Here is a 21,018-nt window from a genome sequence, read left to right as displayed (position 1 = left end):
CCTAAGGATCCCTAGAAAATGATGATACAAAATGATGACTTTTTTCAGGAAACCCATTGTATCTTGGGAAAACCACATGGCAGAGTGGGGACCACAGTCATGATGATGGCAAATCAGATGGAAAGTGGCAGGACATGGCAGAGATGTGGTGGGAGGAGCCTTTGTGCCAGGAGGACCGTATTTCTGGAGATGCTGTGGGTAGTGACCTGCAGATGGGGGTGAGGAGATACTGTTCTCTGTTGTTTATATGCAAACCAACATGGAAAAGAGCCATTTGAAAGGGGATTGCGGCTGAGGGCATTAGTTTGAGATTCTTTAAAGCACAAGTTTTCACCAAGACTGTGACAATAAACGGGGCTTCCTTCAGATGAAAGGATTGAATGTAGGGGAGATGGACAGAAGGCCTGGAATTAGTGATACCGGAGAAAGGAGAAAGAGTGGAAGGTAGTCAGTAGGGGGAGAGGTGAGGGAGAATGTAGGAGGCTTCATAACTCCCCTTCCCAGTACATCCCCAGCCCTGAAATCCGTGGTTGTGTTACTTTATATGACAAAAGAAACTTTGCAGATGTGATTAAATAAAGAAGCCTGAAATGGGGCAATTACCCTGGAGTAGCTGGGAGGACCAGTGTTATCACAAGGGCCTTATAAAAGGGAGGGGGCAAACCAGAGCCAGAGAGAGGTTGGAAGATGACAGGTCACTGGCTTTGAAGATAGAGGATGAGGCTATAAGCCAAGGAAGGCAGTCAGCCTCCAGAGAAAAGGCAAGAAACAGAATCCTCTAGAGCTTCTAGAAGGAATGCAGCCTGCTGATACCTTGATCTTAACCCACTCAGATCAGACTGACTGAGTCTGTGTGCTGTTTTAGGTCATTAGCTTTGTGACAGTTGGTTACAGAAGCAATATGGAAACTAATGGGGGGAGGGCGGAACTAATGTATTAAACACTGATCTAGCATGGTGAGAGGGCTTTGCTAGGTTACGGACATGTCTTAGTATAGTTTGGGGTGTGGTTAGTCCAGGGTTCTCCAGAACCAGAACCCCAGGAGAACTGATGGTTTAGCTCTAGTTTGTGTGTAGAGGTCTAAGACTTAGGATAACCAATAGTATAGTTCTTTTCCAAAGCCTGGCAAGTTTGAGGCCCAGGAAGAGCCAATGCTTCAGTTCAAATCCAAAAGCCATTATCCCAGTTGTAAGGCCGGCAGATAGGAAGAAGTGACCTTACTTAGAAGAGGATCAGATTTTTTGTTCTTTAAGGATGAGGCCCACTCACATTAGAGAAAGAAATCTGCTTCATTCAATCTAATGTAAATGTTATTCAACCAATATAAGTGTTAATGTCATTCCAAATACCCCCACAGATACACCCAGAATAAAGTTTGACCAAATATCTGCCTCCACCCCACACCCCTGTGGCCTAGTCCAGCTGACACACAAAACTAATCATCACAGATAGCACACTTGAGGCTGTGATGCCCTGCTAAGGACAGATGCAGTACCCCAGGCCAGACCTTTCCATGTGTGCCAGAGGTCCCTTGGTGCTTATAACCTGGACATGGAGAGGCGTCACTTCTGCCTCATGCTTTTCTATTTATTTATTTATTTATTTATTTCATTTTTCTTTTATTATTCATATGTGCCTACAAGGCTTGGTTCATTTCTCCCCCCTGCCCCCACCCCCTCCCTTACCACCCACTCCACCCCCTCCCACTCCCCCCCTCAATACCCAGCAGAAACTATTTTGCCCTTATCTCTAATTTTGTTGTAGAGAGAGTATAAGCAATAATAGGAAGGAACAAGGGTTTTTGCTGGTTGAGATAAGGATAGCTATACAGGGCATTGACTCACATTGATTTCCTGTGCGTGGGTGTTACCTTCTAGGTTAATTCTTTTTGATCTAACCTTTTCTCTAGTTCCTGGTCCCCTTTTCCTATTGGCCTCAGTTGCTTTAAGGTATCTGCTTTAGTTTCTCTGCGTTAAGGGCAACAAATGCTAGCTAGTTTTTTAGGTGTCTTACCTATCCTCATCCCTCCCTTGTGTGCTCTCGCTTTTATCATGTGCTCATAGTCCAATCCCCTTGTTGTGTTTGCCCTTGATCTAATGTCCACATATGAGGGAGAACATACGATTTTTGGTTTTTTGAGCCAGGCTAACCTCACTCAGAATGATGTTCTCCAATTCCATCCATTTACCAGCGAATGATAACATTTCGTTCTTCTTCATGGCTGCATAGAATTCCATTGTGTATAGATACCACATTTTCTTAATCCATTTGTCAGTGCTGGGGCATCTTGGCTGTTTCCATAACTTGGCTATTGTGAATAGTGCCGCAATAAACATGGATGTGCAGGTGCCTCTGGAGTAACAGTCTTTTGGGTATATCCCCAAGAGTGGTATTGCTGGATCAAATGGTAGATCGATGTCCAGCTTTTTAAGTAGCCTCCAAATTTTTTTCCAGAGTGGTTGTACTAGTCTACATTCCCACCAACAGTGTAAGAGGGTTCCTTTTTCCCCCGCATCCTCGCCAACACCTGTTGTTGGTGGTGTTGCTGATGATGGCTATTCTAACAGGGGTGAGGTGGAATCTTAGCGTGGTTTTAATTTGCATTTCCTTTATTGCTAGAGATGGTGAGCATTTTTTCATGTGTTTTCTGGCCATTTGAATTTCTTCTTTTGAGAAAGTTCTGTTTAATTCACTTGCCCATTTCTTTATTGGTTCATTTTCTCTGTTAAGTATAATGCTGGCTGTAGGTTTGTCATATATAGCTTTTATAATGTTGAGGAACTTTCCTTCTATTCCTAGTTTTCTTAGAGCTTTTATCATGAAATGATGTTGGATCTTATCAAAGGCTTTTTCTGCATCTATTGAGATGATCAAGTGGTTTTTGTCTTTGCTTCTGTTAATGTGGTTTATTACGTTTATTGATTTTCGTATGTTGAACCACCCCTAAATCCCTGGGATGAAGCCTACTTGGTCATGGTGAATAATCTTTTTGATGTGTTGCTGAATTCGGTTTGCCATTATTTTGTTGAGGATTTTTGCATCAATGTTCATTAAGGAGATTGGCCTATAGTTCTCCTTTTTGGAGGTGTCTTTGCCTGGTTTTGGGATAAGTGTAATATTGGCTTCATAAAATATGTTTGGCAGTTTTCCTTCCCTTTCTATTTCGTGGAACAGTTTAAGGAGGGTTGGTATCAGTTCTTCGTTAAAGATCTGATAGAATTCAGCAGAGAATCCATCAGGTCCTGGACTTTTCTTTTTGGGGAGACTCTTGATTGCTGCTTCAATTTCATTTTGTGTTATAGGTCTATTCAGGTGATTAATTTCCTCTTGGTTCAGTTTTGGATGATCATATGTATCTAGAAATCTGTCCATTTCTTTTAGATTTTCAAATTTATTTGAATATAGGTTCTCAAAGTAGTCTCTGATGATTTCCTGGACTTCCATGGTGCCTCATGCTTTTCTATGGCTGATGGTGACCCAGCTGACAGAGCAGCCAGTACCCATGTTGGGGAGTAGGGTAAGCTCTAGGTGTCCCTGTCAGTTAAGTTCCAGAATGCAGCCCTGGGAGATCAGGGAAGCCATGCACTACAGAGCAGCAGAGTGCTGTGTGGTGGGGAGGTTGGGGCTGGTGGCAATGGCAGTTGCTGTCCAGCCAAGGTGGCAAAGGAATCTTCTCAGGTAGAGGGCAATGCTTGGGGCTGGCTGCATCTTCTGATCTTGCTGCTGCTGCTGCTACAAGGACTAAAATGCCATAGTGAGTGGGCCTGGCCCTTCCACCTGTGTTCCAGTAGCCCAGCCCTCCAAATCTGCACTGGTTTACATAGCCATTCCCTGGGACAAACAGCTCCAGGAGGACCAGGTCAGAGGAGTCCCAACCCTGCCACTGCCACAGTGCCAGGGCTTCTCTTCCTCCCCAGGGACTAGTTTTAAAAAGCTGCTCACAGTACCAAGTGTGGTCATACCCTTCTCCTGGGACACTGATGCCCACCTTTTTGCCTGGGCTGGTCTTGAACCTCAATCCTTCTGATCTCTGCCTCCTAAGTAGTTAGGATTACAGGTGTGACCCACCATGCCCTGCTACATTATATTGTTTTTTTTTTAACAACATGTAAAATATGACAAGATCCTTCTTTTAACTTTCATTGAACAGAGTTGAGAAATCTGGATTGCTTATTTTCACTCATTATGGCAAAGACAAGAAAACTGATAGAGGAAGAAGTTTATACAATTATTAGATAAATGAGAAGATGAACTTGAAGAGATAGTAGAGTCTAAACAAATGATGATGAAACAGATAAGATACATCTTAGCATGAGAGTCCTAGATATGACAATATCCTAGATGATTTTTCTCAAAGTCAAGAATTAATGAGTGAAATATTTAAGAACAGAGGTAACATGCTATTTTCATAGAGATAGTTACTCAACAAAGTGAATTTAATGACACAATGTTTGAAGACAAGAGCCCGGACCTACTTATTTTGCTAAAAAGATATGACGATATCATTTAACTTTTTAGACTTTTGTGCAAAATTTACTTGAAATCACTTGGAAATGGACAAATGATACATAAAGAGAAATTAGATGACTTTGAAAAAAAAGTATTATTTGGGTGGAAAATCTAAAAATGAAAAAAAGCGCTTTGGAATTATGGGGCAAAGAATATGATTGTCCTCTTCTCAACAAAACTGGGAGCCCTCCTAGCTTTCAGAAGTCTTGTGTTTGGATGACACAAGTGCAAACAGAAGAACCATAGGGAACCAACTAGAGGTACATTTGAAATCTGGAATCGGTAGTCACTAGGTGGTATGTTCCAGGTTCATGACATTTGATGAGTGGATAGTTTCAGCCAACATTTAATATCTATTTCAGGTATATTATCTTCAAAACTAGGGAAATATGGAATGAAATTTTGGGTTTATTATATTTAAATTCTTATTAGTATTTCTAGCAAAGTTGCTTTCCACTATCTGTTGGAATCAGCCTCCAAGATGGCCTCCAAAGATCCTAACTTCCTGTACCCTTCTGTCTTGTCTTCCCTCCCACCTTGTGCCGGGCTGGTCCTCCAGTACTAGGTAGCTGTAACGCTGGCTGATAAACTGATTTTAACCAAGACTGGCTATGCAATTCATGTGTCCAGTACGAAATGAAAATAGGAGTTTCTTGCTAAACAATAATTACACATTTCAAGACAGCAATAGCCGACTATTAAGCCAAGGTTGGGGTCTTTTGTGATTGCTTAGGTTGCCTGCCCATGAGGCTGGACTTGACTACAACCTCATGAGAGACCTGGAGCCAGAACCACGCAACTAAGCCACTCCTAGATTCCTGATTCATAGAAAGATAATAAGTGCTTACTATTGTAAGCAGCAGTTTTAGAAATAACTTATTATTAGTAAAAGAGAACTAATACACGATCTCTTTATTCCTACTTTTGTAAATTATCTATAGAAAGACTTAAAAAATGAATCTAGAAGGTAAATGGTGATAGCAATTTTTCATGGGTTGCTAAAGGTTGAAGAGTTAAGAGTGATCTAATTAGTCACAAATGTGACTCCACATTCCCTCCCACCTCAGTGCCTGTGCGTGTGGTATTTGCATGTCCAGAATACTCTTTCCCTGATGCATTGTCCAGCTTAAACCAGACACTACTTCCTCAGGAAACTTGTTGTCAACCCTGTTGACTGAGTTAGGCACCTGGACCTTCAACGCTTGTAATGAGTGAATCAATCATTGATAATTAGTTACTTAATGTCCACCTTCCCATAGACTGTCAGCAACTTGAGATCAGGTACCTTTCCTCTCTGCTTATGTTGCATACTCAGTGCCTAGTACAGTGGCAGGCACGCAGTATCCATGCATCTGCAATACCATTTGTGTGATTGCCTGGTTCGCATCTGTGCCAGTGGAGTAGGACCAAATGATGATAATCTGAAGTGAGTATTAAGCCCCAGGCTCAATGCGGCAAACTCCCTCCCTCCCTCCTTTCCTTCCTTCCTTCCTTCCTTCCCTTCTCTCTTTCCCTCGCCCTCCCTCCTTTCTTCTTTCTCTTTTTCTCTTCCCCTCTCTCCCTTTTTCTCTACTTCCTCTCTCTTCTCTCTCTACTTTCTCCTTCTGTCCTTCCTTCCCCCTCTCCCTTGCCATACTGGGAATTGAAAACAGGGCCTTACAAATGCTAGGCAAGCACTCTACCACTTGAACTACACCCCCAGCCCAGTTGCTTTTATTTTATTTTATTTTGGTGGTACTGGAGATTGAACTCATGGCCTTGCACATGCCATGTGTTTATTTTATTTTGTTTTGTTTTATTTATTTTATCTTGTTTTTGAGGCAGGGTCTCACCACTGCCTTTCCCCAGGCTGGCCTTGAACACTCAATCCTCCTGCCTCTACCTCTCCAGTAGCTGGGATTACAGGTGTGAACCACCATATGTAGTAACACTTTCTTGGGAGCACTCAAACATGGTGATTATGGGCCTGAAAACATGGAGAGGGCCCCTTGCCTAATGGGCTCCTGAATAAACAATGCAGGCTGATAAAGCAGGTGCATGAAAGACAAAGCAGGTCAATGGAGAAATTCACACTCATGGAAATAGGAGTTAGACTTTAGTAATGCACAAAATAGCATGTGCAAATACAGCATATGCTTTCTCTCTCTCTTTATTAGCATATATTCAAAGTATGGGGGGATTCATTGTGCCTTACATTGTACATTGGTTAGATTGCCCTCACCATCTCTCTCCCCCACAATCCCCTCCCTGCTCCACTTAGAGCAATTGCAAGAGGTTCATCATTCATTTCATATATGTATATGAAGCCATCAACCATATTCCCTCACCTTCATCTCCTCCATTCACCCTCCCTGCTCCCACAAATATTCCCCCCACCACTGTACCAATTTTATAGTCCTGTCTTTCATTTTTAATTCCAAAGTCAATGTTTGAAGGGGTTTCTTGATGTATCCCAGCTGTAAATATACTTTACTTTAGTCTCTATTACTCTCCCTTACCCCTTGCCTTCCACCCCCCATTATTCAACAGCTTTCAGTTCATATCCTTATGTCCTCTACTCAGCACGCACTTTTGACTGTTGGAGATGGCAGGTTTAAGAGGGTGCCAAAAGTCTATATGTGTGTGCAAAATTTAAGGATTGCCTTTGTATGATTACCCTCTGTGGTTAAGCCTCAATTCCCCATTGGTATATTGGTACCAATAATACTGGCCTCATAGGTTGGATCTGAGTATGTGCGATCTTGCAGGGACAGTGCTTAGTGAACAGTTCAGCTTTTGGTAACATAAGGTGGCTGGTGGTCAAGTTCTGATTTGTTTCTGGCTATGGGAGTTATCTAATCTCCCCACATCTCAGAGTCTTGATTACTAAAATGGGGAAAATAATAGTACCTACCTAAAAGAGCAATTTTAGGGGTGTGTAATAAGGTCTTCATAGTTAGTGTTTGCTAAACCTTCATAGTTACTTCTACTACTAGTACTATTACTTCTGAAACCAGGCCACAGAAAAGTAATTAGGTGAATAGGGGAAGTCCTCTGTAAGTGGAAGAGGGAAAGAAATAAAAAGAAGAAAATAGATAATATCCAAGAATATTTTCATGAAAGTGTGCATTATTCCTAGTGACTTTGGTCACTGGCCTATTTAGGGTGTTTATTCTTACTGCCCTGGTGCCACATGGCTTGAGCTTCATGCCAGCGTGTTTCAGTTTCTCCCATTTGCAGGTGCCTAACAGAGACAAACACCAGAAGTCAGCTTTGAGGAATTGGAGTCTGGGTGTCCAGCCCTAAAGCCAATGTCTTTGTCAATCCTGGGTGCAATAACATGAACTGAACAGAAACAACAGAAATTTATTTTTCATGGTTTTGGAGGCTAGAAGTCCAAGACCAAGGTGCCAGCATTGTTGGATTCTGTGAGAGCAGACGGCTGACTTTTCATTATATTCTTACATGATGGAGAACAGAGAGGAGAAGCAAGCCCTTTTATGACTTGTACAAAGGCACTAATCCCATTCATGAAGGCTCCACCCTTAACATCTCATCTAATCCCAACAGCCTCCTGAAGTTCCCATCTCCTACATGGAGGGGACAGGATTTCAACAGATGAATTTTGGGGTGATGCGTTCTAAGTACCATAGTTACTCATATTTTTGAGTAAAAGGGAACTGGACCTGCAGAACTAGAGGGAAGCCACAGCTGAACACTCTGGACTCCTTTTGTTTAGCAACTCAGGGTATCACAATGACAATAGTCTCTCTGATAGCTGTGCCCTGGCATTTTATCCTTTGTCAGTAACACAAATCTTCATTTTTACCTGGATACATGTGGTTACCTCCAGTTAAGATTACATCTTAAGTCCTTTTTTACAGATAGATATTATTATATGACTAAGACCCAGTCAATGAGATAAAATGCAATGGGACTTCTGAGAAGTGTCCTTAAAAAGGGGGCACTTTTTCTTTTTCTGCTTTCCCTTCTTGTTTCCTGGAAAGTGGATATGATGGTTCGGCTTTGAACAGTCATCTTGGGCCACCTGTAGAAACTGTTTATTTGGACAGAATGATAACAGAAAGAGTCTGGATTAGAGGGAGCCTCCTTAGACTAGCTTCTAAATTGTTTGTAACTCTAATTATTTAAGGAGTGAACTTGGAGGTTAACTCCTGTGGGTAAGGCTCATTTGCCCAATGGTATTGATGATAACTCACCTTAGACAAATGCTAAGATTCCAGCAAGTTGGTCATAATTCCAGGAACAAAATTCAGGATTCTTGATGTCCCAAGAATCCTGAGCTCAGTTGTGTGTCTGACAGGAGTCTGTCCTTAGACAAGGCTCACCTTTCTCCTTCAGTTGCTGTTGCAACAAGCAAAGCAAACATAAATCAGAAGGTATGTACACTGCAGAAGCACATTGCTCCAGATCCCATTCAGGACTGACTGCTTTTGTGAGACCTTTCTTCCCCTCGGGTCTAAGTGAGTCCTCCATGAGTTCCCACAAATGGTGCAGGTTTTACTCTTACATATGGCCTCCAGGTATCTGTCTGCTTTTTGTTTAAATTAAATTGCAACCCCCCAGAGTATAGCATGCATCCAAAAATCCCTCCTGGCAATGAGCATTGTGCCAGGCACAGAATGAAATGCCCTCAAAGTGCTTGTTAGAATGAGTAGAAAAGTGTAATTCTGAATACAAGAAAAGGCAAGACTCCTCTGATTATACAGAAACACAGATACATTTGAAACTGGCATTTATTACTAGTACTACATATTTCAGGCCCTCAGACCTTAGTGTGTGATATAAAGTATTCTCTTTCTTCTTTTTGAAATATCCTCTTGCAAACATAAGTCCCACAGGACAAGGAGTATGGCTCAAATTGGACAGACCAGTTGCCAGGACAGCTAGATTTATTTTTGGATCGTAAACCTGGCCTCCAGGGAAAGAAGAAACTTGTCAATTTCACTTTTTTGCTTGGATCAGAAGATTGAGCCTGGCAGAGAGGTGCTGTTTGGGACGAGGAGTTCTCTGGAATTTATAACCTTCTCTGGGCTTGGAAGGAGTCGGGAGAAGAAAATGCATCATTTGAATGATGGCCATGGTTACGATAGGCCTTGCATGCCAGCCAGAGGGAAAGAAAATACTTGCTGAGCGAAGTAACTGGAAAGCAGTTGCTCATATTTTAAACTAAGCGACATGGTTGGAGTCCAGAATAATGTAGACTTTTGGACCAATGAGCACTTGGAAATAAGTTCTCTGGCTGGAAAGCAGCATTTGGTGTTAGGGATGGAAAGGACTCGTAGAATTCTTTTTCCCTGGGGTCTTTGTGCTGCCAGATACTGTGGGGGCATTTAAACCTATTTGCTTACTCCTGCAGATTTCTCAGCAATTCCAACAACAGAAAGAAGGTGACCAGCTTGATGGCTGCTTGAGACCAGGTGGTAGAGTCAGAAAAAACTTGCGTGGCTGCTAAGCCCAATGGTAACTTTTCCATCATGATGGGCCCAGGTTGGACACATAGAAACTGCTGTAAGTGCCACATGCAGTGTACTACTGGACAGATGTTATAAGTCCAGCTGGGCAAATTCCCAGGATGCCAGATCACAAGGGCTGTTTCCAGGAAGGCCAGAGCCTTTCTGTTTATACCCTCTTCCCCTGGAGCTCAGTGAAGCTCACAAGTTTTAGTTACTGTGTAGGCTGCCGAAGAAATTTCCAATGGGCAGCCAGGCAACGACTGACATTTGAGACACTATGGCATTTGAGACTAGAGATTGCAGTCCCTGTATGATGGAGGCAGACTTAGAATCTGAAAACCTGATCTAGAGACTCGGCTGGGTCATCTACCAACCAAGTGAGGCAAGACACACACAGTCTCATGGAGTGCTCATTTACCCACCTGTAAAGTAGGGATGGATGTCTGTCCCATCTGTTTTGCAAGATTATTCTGAGGGTAAATGAGAAGAGGCATTGGACTTTCCTCTTCAAATTCCAGAGGATGGTATTTATAACTTAACAATTCTAAGCCATTGCATACTCCATCTCCTTTAATCCTGGCAACAACACTTGACAGGGATGTTGTTTTTACCCCCATTGTACAGAGGGGGAAAACTGGATCCCAGACAAGTAAAGTCTTATTCAAGGTTATACCACTAGGTGGCAGACCTAGGACTTAACCACAGCTGTCCAGCTCCAGAGTCTGCCTGATGGCTGTGCCACTTCCTAGCTGGAGAATATGATAGTTCTTTTACAGGTGTTTTTATTTGTTTGGGGCCCCACAAGTACTTTGTTCTTGTTCCAGCCCCCAGCATAGGCTTTTTTTTTTTTGTCTAAGGACATTAAAAAAGAGGAGACGCCTTTTAATCAGAGAGGGATGGGCCCATTCAGAATTGCCTTTTAGATGTGTGACAGCAGTGGGAGGGGACAAACAGCATTTTAAAGAAATTCATTCATATAATCTAGGAGAAAGGCCCTCCAGAAGCAGAGCTAATCTTTGTCAGAACCTCTCCGGACAGATAGGGAAGACTGTAAGTGCTGTGCTTACAATCTGGTCAGAGGAAAGAATCTGCCTCATGAAGGGAGTGGTGGACAAACAGCCGCGTCCCACATAAGAAGACAAATCGCAGGCCTCTGGCAGCAAAGGCAACAGACCACCTTGTGCTGTTGAGGAGCTGGTGTCATGCAGTGGTGACCATTCCCAGGCTGGACCTCTGAGACTACTCTGGGCAGAGGCCCACAATACCTGGCTGACCCATTTGCTGAGCTGTCATCTCCAAGTGGTTGGGCCCTTGGAGAGAGCTCCTCTCCCTCCTTGGATTGTCACTGGGGTCTCTGCACCCACAGAGCACTCCCTCCCTATCAATGCTTTGTCTATGAGACCAGGGCCCCTCTGACTCCCCTCTCCCAGGGCTGCTAGGCCACAGAAAGGCAGCCTTGTGGCCCTCCAATTCAGAGCAAGGAGCTAGGATGCCTGGGTTCCAATCCCGGAGGGGCTCTCCCCAGCCTGCATAGCTTCCCCTTGTTCCCTTGAGACTTGTCCTGGGCAGCCACGGTGTACATTGGGTGTCATCCCTAGGAAGCTTCTGACTCTCCTCCCCCCCCCCCCGCCCCGGTACTGGGGTTTGAACTCAGGTTTTCACGCTTGCTAGGCAGGTGCTTTACCACTTAAGCCAGTCCGCCAGCCCTAGGCAGCTTCTTTGAAAGAATGAAGGCTCCCACTTCTTATTCCAAAGTAGATCCCAGCCCACCCTTTGCACGCCACCCAGTGACTTCCCTGGTGCCCAGGTGTTGTTGCAGTGAGGAAAGATTTTTTTCAACGTATTTGTGTCATAGTATTGTCGTCTGAAAACTGGGGCTTTAAGAATATTTTCCCTGCCTCCTCCATGGCGCTGTTGGGACAACTCTGGCACTTGAGCTAAAAACTATACTTGCTAAAGGCTTCTTTATTAGCCAGGTGACCATTCTGATGGGTTTGAGGCTGCTGGAGCTGTCTTAGGCTTGCTCCGGCAGAATAGCCAAGAGAAAGTTATCCTTGTGACTACCGGAGCCTACTACCGTAGAGCACAGAGCTTCCCTCCTCGGTGGTGGTGATGGTGGTGGTGGTGGTGGTGGTGTGGGGGAGTTGACCACGAGCCGCCCCTCTTGCCCCTCTCCCATTGGCTTTCACCTGCCAGAGGGTCGGCTGCTACAGGCCTCCCGACCCGTCAGTCAGGCCTGCCGGGCCCCGCCCCACCCCTCTCGGGGGTTTATAACGGGGATTCCCATGGCCCGGGCTCCGGTATCCAACCTGCTGCCGCCGCGGCCGGGCCAAGCGCAGCGGGTGCCGCGCTCAGAGCACACGCTCGCGCTCCAGCTCCTGGCCTCCGTTGTTCATGACCGTGTCCTCCGATCGCAGCCTCCGCCAGCCTCAGGCTCGCTGTCTGCTCCCCGCTGCTGCGAGGGCGCCTGAGCGAAGGAAGGCAGGCGCCGTGTGCGCGCAGCCCAGCCCGCGACCCTTGCCCGCTGCAGGCTCCCCGGGCCGCTTGGCACCATGCTGCGTACGCGCTGCGTCCGCCTGCTCACGCCCCACTTGCTGCTCGTGTTGGTGCAGCTGTCCTCAGCTGGCGGCCACCGCACCACGGGCCCCAGGGTAAGTGCGTCCCCAGTCGCGCGCCCACCTGCGGTAGGAGACGAGGTCGCTTTGCGGCTCATCCCAGGGGTAGGAGGAGGGGAAAGGGAGGTGTCAGATCTTGCTCTCTCTCTCCTCTCCCCCCTTCCACTGTCCAGTCCTCTGTGGGGTTCTTGGGGAAGTTAATACTGAAGTAAAATTTCACTGCTCCTCCTTTTGCTTGCAGCACCGGACTCCCTGACCCTTCCCGAACTGTCACTGGTGGGTTTTCTTTCCTAATCCCTGGCTCCAGGATCCCTTAGAGGCGCCTCCTGTGTCGCAGGGAACCTTGCCTTCCGCTCAAGCAGGGCTTCCCCGTGGTCTCATTGCGCCCGGCCCCGCGCGCTGGCGTTCTTGGCAGGCGGCAAGGCGCTGCGCGGGGCCAGGGCGCGGGGGGTGGTGGTGGTGGAGGTGATGGTGGTGGTAGGGACAGCAGCTCTGCCTGAAGAGTTTTAGGTTACCCGCGAGCCACACAAGGACCTTGTGTTGTTGTTTTAAAAAAGTGTCACTGCTCGTAAAATCCACAGCAGATAATTTTAACGCTCCCTCCTGCCGGTACAGCCCTGGAAGAGGGGCAGTGGTGGGGGAGAAATGGCGAAGAGCCACGCAGAATTCAAGGGTTTCTTCCTCTGAGTTGGGTACTTGTTGAACTTTGGTCTGATTGGAGTTTCTGAACGAAATGCAACGTGCCAATTCTGTGCACAGGACAGGCTGTCCAGGGCATTGTAAAATCTCCTGGAACTGATGCATTGTGTTCATTTCTGGTCTAGATTATTACACTCCCCACCCCCTCCAGTTGGTCTAATAAAGAATTTCACTGCCGTAAGAAATGTACTGTTAAACCACCTAGTGGTTCGGTTGGCCAAACGTAAGCCAGGCAGTCTCTGGCGAAGCATCTGTTTAGGGCAGGGGAGGGGCTCTCATGATAGCTGCTTGTCTCCTTGTGTGAGCCCAGTGAAGGTAGCTGGAATTGTGCTTTCTTTTCCTGGATATCGTTCAGCTCCATTTCCTGGATTGTTAGCCCCATTACCACCTGTTCAGATGGCAGCTTCTTTTTTCATAGCTTTTACTGGATGAAAATCATCTTTATAGTTGTCCTGTGTGGAGGAAAACTTCACAAAACCTAACAAGCCTTAATGAATGCCCAGATGCTGCCCAGAGCCCAGCTATCACTGTGAGATCAGATTTGCAGCCACTTAGGAAAGAAAAGTGTTTGTCCCCGTGTTGGGCCGGCCCTTGCTTTTATGACCAGATGTGCAACAGCAGCAGTTAAAGTGCGGCAGATTAGATCCAGGGCGTGTCATAAATCCTCGAGAGCAGGCATTCCCAAAGCTGGGGCAAGTCAGGGCTCTGAGAGTGACTTTTATGGATGCAGATGAGGATGCCTTTTAAATGAAGCTGCTTGGTTTGATATTAAGACTTGAAGCTCTTAAACTCCGAGGTCAGGCAAGTGAGCCATGGTGTTCCCTCCAATAATTAGGAACAGTCAAGACAGAGATGCAGACCAGAGCACCCCGACTGAAATCTGGATGCCCGCCCACGGGAGGGTCGAAAGGAGAGAGGCCCTCCGACAAATGGTGGGGGGCTTCTTTGCTGCTGGGCATGTGTAACGTCTCAAGCCATATGGCTTTTCTTCCCTGCCTCCTGAAATCAGAGGAAGTAACTTTTAGGGGGAAAGCTAGGGACTTTAGGGGGAGCAAAGATTTCAGTTAGGCTTCCCTCCAACAACTCCTCCTCCTTCATTTTTTTTTTAAAGACAGATCTTACTATGTAGCCTAGGCTAGCCTTGAACTCTCAATCCTCCTGCCTCAGCCTCCTGAGTACTGAGATTATAGCTGAGCACCACCACATTCAGCTTCCTCCAACTTCTTTAGGTTATTAATTGGATAGAAGCAATGGAACATAAATAGAACTGTAAATAGGCTTGTGTATGTCCCAGTTACTTCACTCTCTTTTACTTTTCTTTCTCTCTAATACACACACACACACACACACACACACACACACACGTGATTGTGTGTTTAGAAAGTACCAAGGGGAAGCCACTGTTTTAAGCATGTGGTTATCTGATTGCACTTACAGGCAACATTAAGAATACTGCTTAAGAATGTTTGGGCTGAGCATTTTACATGATCTCTTCTGCTTATAGGAACAAGAATAAGAAGGTAAATCTTTTTAGTGCCAGTTACAGGTGGGGAAGTAAGACTCAGGGGCTCACCACTTTGCTTGAATCACTCATAGTATATGTAGCTCTGGGAGGCAGATCCCAGTTTATGTGGATTTCGAGGTTGTGTGCAGCGTAGGGAATGTTCATCCAACAAGGAGCACCATTCTTGTTAAAGGGAGTGATGGCTCAATGAGAAAATGCTGAATCTGGATGCATTAGGCGAGCCTGCAGAGAAAGTTTGTTAACAATATCTTTTGGTGCCTATATTGATAAAGAGTGATGTTTGAATTCCAGCCTATCAAAAGACTCCCAGCTCCCTTGTACCACTTCTTGGTGGCCCCAGAAGTGTGGCTCTGGTTGACTGTAGAGATGTCATAGGAAGAGTAGAAACATCTGGCTTGTTGCAGAATTCCTTTTGGGCACCCCTAGGTCTCTTCTGTTAATCTTTTGAGTGACAGAAGCTTAAGGATTGGCATTTTTTCCAGCTGGCTTTCTAGGAAATCGAGAACATGCCCTTTGGGTTTAACATTATCTGGTTCACTAATTGAGCTCCCTTGAGGCCTAGACCCCAATCCTTGCCCCCTTATTTGCTTCCTGTCTTCCTGACATTAGTTTGACTCTGGAAACCAACAGCTATCAAGTATCAGATTGGAAGCTATTATGTAGGAAGCACCTGATTTTTGGGTCTGTCAGTTCTCAGAAGCAGCTTGGCTACCTGGGATGCTGGTAGGATTCTTTTAATTACAGAGCAGAGAGCCATTTCTTTAATCCTGCACAATTTACTGAAAATGTTTCAGGGGAGGAAGGGAAGGGGGAGGGGCTCTCCCAAGCTGATAGAATTTGGCTGATGGTCAGGCCAAGTCAACTGTCTGGCATTGTTTAATCCTCTGTCTGCCCTTGAAGACAGGGAGTGGAGTGAAGATTGGGACTGAGCCCATCTTGTCCATCCATGCATGCCCAGAGTTCAGCACAAGGCCATGCACCTGGGAGAGAGTTACTTTGTTGGTGTTTGTGGTATGAAAAAATAAATGCAGATAATGCATGTTTAACAGTGACCCAAGGGCTCCTCTCTTTTTGGTGCTTTACAATGACAGAAGCAAGAGGTAGACTTAAGAAGTCTGAGAAATAGGAGAAAATGGGAAGGTCAAACGGTCTGAATTGTTTCAGGTATATTCTTCATCAATATCTGTCTTTTCAGTTATTTGATTCAGTCATCAAATACAGCTCCACATCACTCTCCATGAACTTTTCTTCAGTTCTTAACTCGGTTAGAATTGATCACTCTCATACTCTTATCTTTCAGTGATTTCTGCATCTGCTTCTCTCTGTGTCTATCTCTCTCTCTTTGGCCATATTAGGAACTAAACTGGATTTTGGGCTTGCTAACTCTATCTTTTGAGCCACACCCCAGTCCTTTTGCTTTCTAGTTTGTTTTTCAGATAAGGTCTCGAACTTTTGCCCTGGAGGACCATGATCCTCCTACCTCTACCTCCTGAGTGGCTTGGATTGCAGGTGTGCACTATTGCACCCAACCTTTGGTCTTCTTGAGTTCTAACTTCTACTCATCTTTTATAGCGAGCATTTCAACGTCTTGCCAGCATCTTCACTTTCTCAGCAATAAATCACCCCTTGGCACTTAAGGCATGATTTTGTCTTGGAAGTGAGCAAACTTGTAAACCCCTTAAGTGCAGAATTTTATTCACCAGTGTGCTTGCCACTTGGTAAAGCATTCCGCCAACATGTACTAAAATGAATTGGATTCTATAGTGATATCCAACTTCCTGCCCCCACTCTTGTTATATCTGGAATTGGTTGCTTACAAACTGGGATTTCCATTTTTAGACTTCTGTTCTTTATTTAAAAATAAATATGTGTGAGGTAGTTATGAGAAGTTGGAGAAGGAGGCACTGAGCAAGTCATCTTGAATAAGAAAACTGGCTTTAACTCCACCCCAGTCCCTTTTTGTATCTTGTATTAGCCAAAAAATGAACAGCTTCTAGACCATTCCTTTCCCTTGGACAAACCTGCCCCATTGTCTGGACCAGGCAGACCTTTGTTCTGCTTAGATGCTCTTCTGATTACCTGTGTTCCTGACAAGAACTCTTCCTTTCTACATTGGGAGTTGGGGGGTTCATCTGAGATGCTGCTCAGGTGTTAAGCCAAGAACCTGATTTGCATGTTTTTTGGTAGATCTGATATGAAATTAAAAAACAAACAAACCATAATTGGGGAGACTAGAAAGAGGAAACAATTGTCTTAGAATCTCTAGAAAATAAATCAAAATGGCAAAGATTTGATATCATCTCATTGTCTCCTGAAGTTGAATATTCACATTTCTTATGACATAGCAATTCCACTCCTAGGTAGATGTGCCCACGAGAAACTCACATCCAACAGGAGATGTATGTACTCTGTTCATGATACTTACAAGCGTGGAAGGAGCCCAACTGCCTGTCACTGGGAGGGCAGATGAATACATGTGATCAATTCACACAGTGGAAAATTGTAGTCAGCCCAAACAAATGAATAGCAATGACATGCAAAAGTATGGGTGACTCTTGGTAATACAATACTAAGTAAAAGTGCAGCCTGGTATCTCTTATAAACTTAAAAATAACTAAAATTAAAAAACACTTAAGCCCAGGCCTGGTGGCTCATGCCTGTAATCCTAGCTATTACTTGGGAAATGGAGAGCTGGAGGACTGAGGTTTAAGGTCAGCCTGGGTAAAAAGTTTGAGAGACCCCCATCTCCACCAGTAAAAGCTGGGTGTGGTGGCATGTCACTTTCATTCCAGATATGTGGGAATTGTAAATAGGAGGATCATGGTCCAGGTGGGTTTGGCATAAAGACAAGACCCTATTCAAAAAATAACTAAAGTGAAAAGGATGGGGGTGTGTGGCTCAAGTGATAGGGCGCCTCCCTAGCAAGCATGAGGCCCTGAGTTCAAACTCCAATACCAACAAAAATGTTAAGGAATACATATAGCTACAATAAAGTGATATGAAAAGAAAATCAAAATAGTGATGGACCCTGATTCAGGGTGAAGTCAGGCAAGGTTAGATTGGTGGGAAACATTTAGTGTCAATACTTTACTGTTAGTGGGAAGAGAGAGGATGGATTTGAAGGTATTTGTCCATTATTAATGTTTTAATAGCTGATTAAATAAAAAATAAAGTGACCCTTCATAAATCAATGTTGAGTGTGCCATGAACTAAGGATTATAATTAATTCAATTCTTTGCACCTGAGGTCAAACAAACAAAAATTTCCTGGAGTCAGGGACACCTTCTTTGTCTCCTGGTTTGCTCTCCCCCTTCCAGATGTGCATGTGGCCCTATCTAGAATGTTCCACTGTGGAATGATTATTGTCTTTTGTTTCAGTTACTGTCTAGGCCCTGGCATAAAAATATTAGCTGGCTGAACCTGAGCTAGCAGTGGGCAGTCTTTCTTGTCCCATGCTCAAGAATCAACCCTCTGTGTCCAAACCCCTAGCTCAGGGAGTAGAACCATTCTGTGTTTGCAAGTAGGGTGGAGGGAGTGGGTGGAGGCAGGAAGCCTGTTTCTAGTTTGATGCCTGTCTTCATTCCCACCTTCTCCTTTGCAGGGGCCGGGATGTGGTGAACGGCCCCACATAGCAGGTACAGGACAGCCTTTTTCTCCAGACCACATAGAGGTTTATTGTTCATACAGCCAAGTTCTGGCATTGCTACCAGTGGTGGGGCATGTCAGCATGCAAGGCCCCCTCCTTCTGTGTTTGTCACTGCCGAGTTGTTTGGAAGAGGACAAGGTTTGAGTTCTGTTGATAAATCAATTGGAGCTGCTGGTGAGGCCTGCCAAACAGGGATAGCATTGTTTCACTACATACTTTGCACGGCCATGAGTCACTGAGGGGATAAGAGAATTTGGGTCCAGCTATTCCTACAAGGACTCAAAGCAGCACCGGTCATTCTAGCAATTCATTGGGGTTTCCTTTGCATCTGACATCATTCTAATTTCAACTGCTAGATCACAAAGTAACCTTCGCTTTGGCCACCACCTAAGCTTGTTAGTTCTGGACCTTTGTGTACTTCCAGACATTGTCTTGTTTGATTTCAGCCTTCCTTTTGAGGGGCCAGAGTGGGGCAGCTTCTACAAAGCAGGGAAGGCATCTCTGGTTTCAGTGGAACCTCTTCCCTCATCAGAGAGACCAAACAGAGGAAAGTCCCATGAGGCAATGTGTCATTGAACCTGACAAGTACCCTTCACATAGAGCAATTTTGCCTCTCCGTTTTATAAACCATTTTGCACTACAGTTTGATCAGATTCTACAAGGGCTGGTGTTTGTTGTTTTTAATATTAAGAAAAGCCTGCTTTCCAGAATGGCTTATGTTTAGGACTAGATAAGCATGTCTAGGACAGCACAGGGAGTTTTACATCGTTTTTGTGGCTGCTTATTGTGCATCCATTCTCGAAAAATTCTGCAAAGTCCCTGAGGGGAGGACACAAAAGTAGGTATTAAGTGAGCGAAGATAAACCACACCTTCAGGTACACAGTGCCACTGACCAGCTCCAAAACAATGATGCTGGTGCTATCCAATAGAACTTTTGGCAGAGGTGGAAAATTGGACTGGCACTGTCCTATATTAGTGGTTATCAAACACTTGAAATGTGGTTACTAGAACTGAGGCTAGTGGCAACCATGTGGCCAGTGCTGGTCTCTGTCTCATCTCCCATGGATGCCCTTGCATATCCCAGACTTCAGCTGCACTGAATCGCTTTGCATGTCCTGATCTCTTCTTCCTGCCCCATTTCTGTCTGTTAAAATCCTGTCCATCACTTGAAAGGTTCAAATGCTGCCTCTAGTCCTCTGAGAGTGGCCCTAGGCCAAATTCTTTCGGCTTCCTATGCTTTGCCTCCTCTTGTGACGGCATGTGTCTGCATCTGCTCTGGGTTCCAGCTGGTGAGGAGCAGCCTCAGCACAGATGTGGATACAGCCAGATCAAGGTCTGCTGCTCTGAGCCTGGCCTAGTGATTTAACCTCTTGTGCCTTCAGTTCCCTGATTTGTGCAATGGAAGTCACGGCATCTGTGTCCTGGGGCGGTGGGAAGAATGGATAATGATCACTCTATTAGTTTCAGTGAATTTGCTACAGTGACAAATCACCACAAAGTCGGTAGCTTATACAACACAAATTTATGGAGGCCAGAGTCTTTGGCTTACTTCATGAGCCAAAGGCTCCACCTTCAAAGCCAGCAATGGCTGGTAAAGTCTTTCTCCTACTGCCACATCTTTTCTCTGCCCCTTCTTCCCCATTTAAGGACCCTGTGATTACATCAGGTCTTCTTGGATAATGCAGATTAGTCTTATTTCAAGGTTAGTGGATTCACCGTCTTAATTCCGTCAGCAACCTAATTCCTGGCCGGGTTCCATCACGTCATTAGGATGAGAAAGTGAATGATAAACAGTGGCTGTTATTATGGCTTGCATCTGCTAATTTCTTTCTTTTAGAGTGGAAGCCTCTTAATTTTCTTTATAGACGCCATCTTGTCTAAGAGCAGGTGCTTAGTAAATGTTTATTGAATAATGGAATTTTCCAAAAAGTAGATGGTTTCTTTCTTTATAAAGATATATTGGGTACTAAAAAAATTAAAGTGCAAACCAAAATATACGAGCACCTTTGTGCAAAAAAAAGTTGATGTATGTATAGAAAAATTGCGTGGATTAGATGTCATGTTTTAGTGGTGATTATCTTGGGGATGTTTAATTTCTATGAGATGCATTTTAGCAATTCTTTCATTCTGTTTACAATGAACATCTTTTAATCTTAGAGGAAAATAATAAAGATCAAAACACCCACCAAGTCTGTCTCAATTCAGCCCCGTTCTTGAATAATCCTTCAATTCGGTTTATATCTGATGGAGTTGGCTTTGCTCATGTTTTGTGACTTTTAAGGGCTACTAACTGTTAGTGTCAGGCCTGCTGCTTATTTTCAGCAGGTTTGAGCTCAGTCTGTTTTAAGGGAGAGTTTCAATTAATCTCAGCAGGATGTAACTATAAAAATGTATTTCTTGCTGCTGGTGGGAATATAAATTAGTACAGTCAACTTCGTAGAGTTATAGTTGAAGCTGCACATTCTCCTTGACCTTGTAATTTTGCTCTGGATGGATATGAAGAGTGAGGAATGCACTTAAATGGATATGAAGAGTGAAGAATATTCAGGGTGGCATTCTTTGGTAAT

The 21,018-nt window shown here is 44.5% G+C and overlaps 1 protein-coding gene across 6 annotated transcripts in view; it reads left to right on the top strand.

The window, feature by feature from the left end:
- The first annotated feature begins 12,251 nt into the window (after positions 1-12,251).
- Positions 12,252-21,018, top strand: part of Smoc1 (SPARC related modular calcium binding 1) — a 155,805-nt gene continuing 147,038 nt past the window's right edge. For 3 of the 6 annotated variants that reach the window (XR_012446112.1, XM_074067683.1, XM_074067682.1), the window contains exon 1: positions 12,253-12,616. Coding sequence is in view for 4 of the 6 variants with exons in the window: in XM_074067683.1 (XP_073923784.1) it covers positions 12,518-12,616 (99 nt within the window). In the remaining 2 variants the exon portion in view is untranslated. Of the gene's footprint in view, positions 12,617-21,018 lie in introns of all 6 variants that reach the window. The other 3 variants (XM_074067685.1, XM_074067684.1, XR_012446111.1) reach the window with 2 other exon arrangements.

Source organism: Castor canadensis, chromosome 3 (genome assembly GCF_047511655.1).
Source record: "Castor canadensis chromosome 3, mCasCan1.hap1v2, whole genome shotgun sequence".
In the NCBI taxonomy this organism is placed as follows: Eukaryota; Metazoa; Chordata; class Mammalia; order Rodentia; family Castoridae; genus Castor; species Castor canadensis.
This window is presented reverse-complemented; position numbering and strand designations above follow the sequence as displayed.